Consider the following 2,274-nt stretch of genomic DNA (forward strand, 5'->3'; position numbering starts at 1 on the left):
ATATATGTGTATATATATATACATATATATATATGTGTATATATATACACATATATATATATGTATATATATTAGTTAACCTAAGTCAGTGATCATTTGATCAGTCTTTGCATGATAAATACAAGGGGACCTGAGTAGCTTCGCAGAACTTATCTTACCAGTCACACCTGTTTCAGCAGCTCTCCTCTAGATCTGTGCATGTGGAATATAGCTGGATTTAGTATAGGAGTCTACTACTCGAAAGAGTGGATGTTAGAGTTTTTCTAAATTGCTGAAAAAATAAACTCCAGTTTTTTAAGCCAAATTCTGTGTCTTTAACTTAGTTTTTGAATCAAGCACTCTTAGGGCCAAACCTTTTAACACTGTTCATGTACTTAGACACAATTTGCCAAACTCATACAAATCCTTATCACATTCTCAGTCACTAAACATGGTGTGTAGCATGGTTTGTTTGCATATCTGTAAGCCAAAATTATTTTAACATTTTTATAAATCTTTTAAAAATCAGATTGAAGAACTTGAATGATAATTGGTGCACTGGTCTGGTTGATTTTACCAAGCTATCATTTTAATAAAAATAAAACAATTTTCCTTGACAAGTAACATGAAAAAGTTATCTAATTGTGAGGGAGATCTCCTTGAGTGAATTTTAAGTATCAGCAAGTTTTATTCAGTGTAATCAGTAAAGTGTAAGAAAATACTTCACACCAATAGTTGAGGAGGAACTGTTGTTTCATCTGCATCTGATGCGGTCTCTTCTCTTACTCTGTAGAGTAAGCAAAAGTAAAGTAAACCAAAAAAAAAAACATAAAACAATGACAAAAATCAGAAAACAGGGTTTTAAAAATGTAGTTTGTTTTTAAAAATGACAGGAAACACTAACTTACCCTTTGCTAATGAAGAATTTAGGGTCAACTATTTCACCTATTCCGACAATCAAACCAGTAAGTATTATAACTGCAATCTGTCCGCCTGCCAAAGCAGTTTTAACTGTCTTCCAGTACTTTTCCTTTGAATTTTTGGCTCCTGCAAAATAACCAAAACTCAAACTGAACTTTACATTATTCTTTATGTTATTTTTTAAACTACTAACAAATATAAAACAGTTTCTGAGCACAAACTCTCTCTTGCTATAGTGTAACAGGCTATACAACACAACTTTCAGTCATAAACTGTGAAAGGCTGGAGAAGGAAGACTAAACAAAACCTTAAGAAAAGAGACCACAACACTCTAACGTGGGAACTAATTTTGAGCCAGGAACAAAAAGGAAGAACAACAGTAAATCAACTTTGTAAACGAATTGTTTGCAGAGCAAATGTTTTGTAACATTCTGTAACACAAAAAGAAAATGATCATCAGAAAAATAATGGCCTTCTCTGGATCTGAACTCCATGAAATTTTGTCAGACTCACAGTGATAATAATACCTTAAAAAAATCTGGATTCTATAACTGACCAGTGACATTGAGTCGACATCTTCCAACACTGAAGCCATAATCCGTGTTGACCTCACACAGGTACAGACCCGAGTCATCAGTCCTGAGTCTGGACAGCTGAAGTCTGATTCGTCCTTCTCTGAGGGCGTCTTTGTCACTCTGGACTCGTCCTGAAAACTTTTCATCCTGAGACTCTGACACCTCAACACCTTCATGAACACGATACAGGACTGAGACTTCATCACTGATAAAGAGTTCACAAAAGATGTTGAGCATTTTGTTGGATCTGTCAGGTTTGGTGGTGAACGTCCACTCCAGTGTGATGTTGTGGTTCTCCTCTGCCTGATAGCAGGTCTGTGTCACATTGACTACAAATGATCCTGTTGAGGAGACAGAGAGGGAAAGAGAGGAACAGACACACTGAGAACTGGAACAAATCTGTTGTTGAGCTTTATTTGGAGTTCATAAAGTGAAGCTGTAAACTAACCAGAGACACATGAGGTGAGGATGATGAGCAGCAGGATCCTGCAGATCATCTTCTTCCTGTGAGAGGAGACAGAGGTGAAGAGTCATCAACACATGAGGTCAAAGGTCAGTCAGTACAGCTAGAAGAAGGAAAATCTACAGTCTGACTTCATTCGCTCATCACAGCATCTACGAACAGACATAATGAGGAACTGCAAAAATATCAAAGAAGGCTTGAAGTCTTTTAGAAACATGTTGTAGTTACAGAGTTTGTCCACCAGAGGGAAACGGTGATTTTTTTTTGTATGTGTTTGAAGGCTTTTCTTTTCAAACAGAAACACACACACACACACACACACACACACACACATAC

General features: G+C 36.5%; 1 protein-coding gene across 2 annotated transcripts in view; it reads right to left on the reverse strand.

The window, feature by feature from the left end:
* Positions 1 to 546: 546 nt before the first annotated feature.
* LOC102304283 overlaps positions 547 to 2,274 on the reverse strand; it is a 3,459-nt gene continuing 1,731 nt past the window's right edge. Inside the window, exons 2-5 of one of the 2 annotated variants that reach the window (XM_005952358.3) lie at positions 1,924 to 1,979; positions 1,457 to 1,816; positions 888 to 1,026; positions 547 to 766 (exon numbers count right to left, since the gene is read on the reverse strand). In XM_005952358.3, the coding sequence (XP_005952420.1) occupies positions 703 to 766; positions 888 to 1,026; positions 1,457 to 1,816; positions 1,924 to 1,972 (612 nt within the window). In that variant the 5' untranslated portion in view covers positions 1,973 to 1,979 and the 3' untranslated portion in view covers positions 547 to 702. Of the gene's footprint in view, positions 767 to 887; positions 1,027 to 1,456; positions 1,820 to 1,923; positions 1,980 to 2,274 lie in introns of both variants that reach the window. The other variant, XM_014331181.2, reaches the window with a different exon arrangement.

The sequence above is a fragment of the Haplochromis burtoni genome, unplaced genomic scaffold (assembly GCF_018398535.1).
Source record: "Haplochromis burtoni strain Fernald_Lab_line unplaced genomic scaffold, NCSU_Asbu1 Contig_1520, whole genome shotgun sequence".
NCBI lineage: Eukaryota > Metazoa > Chordata > Actinopteri > Cichliformes > Cichlidae > Haplochromis > Haplochromis burtoni.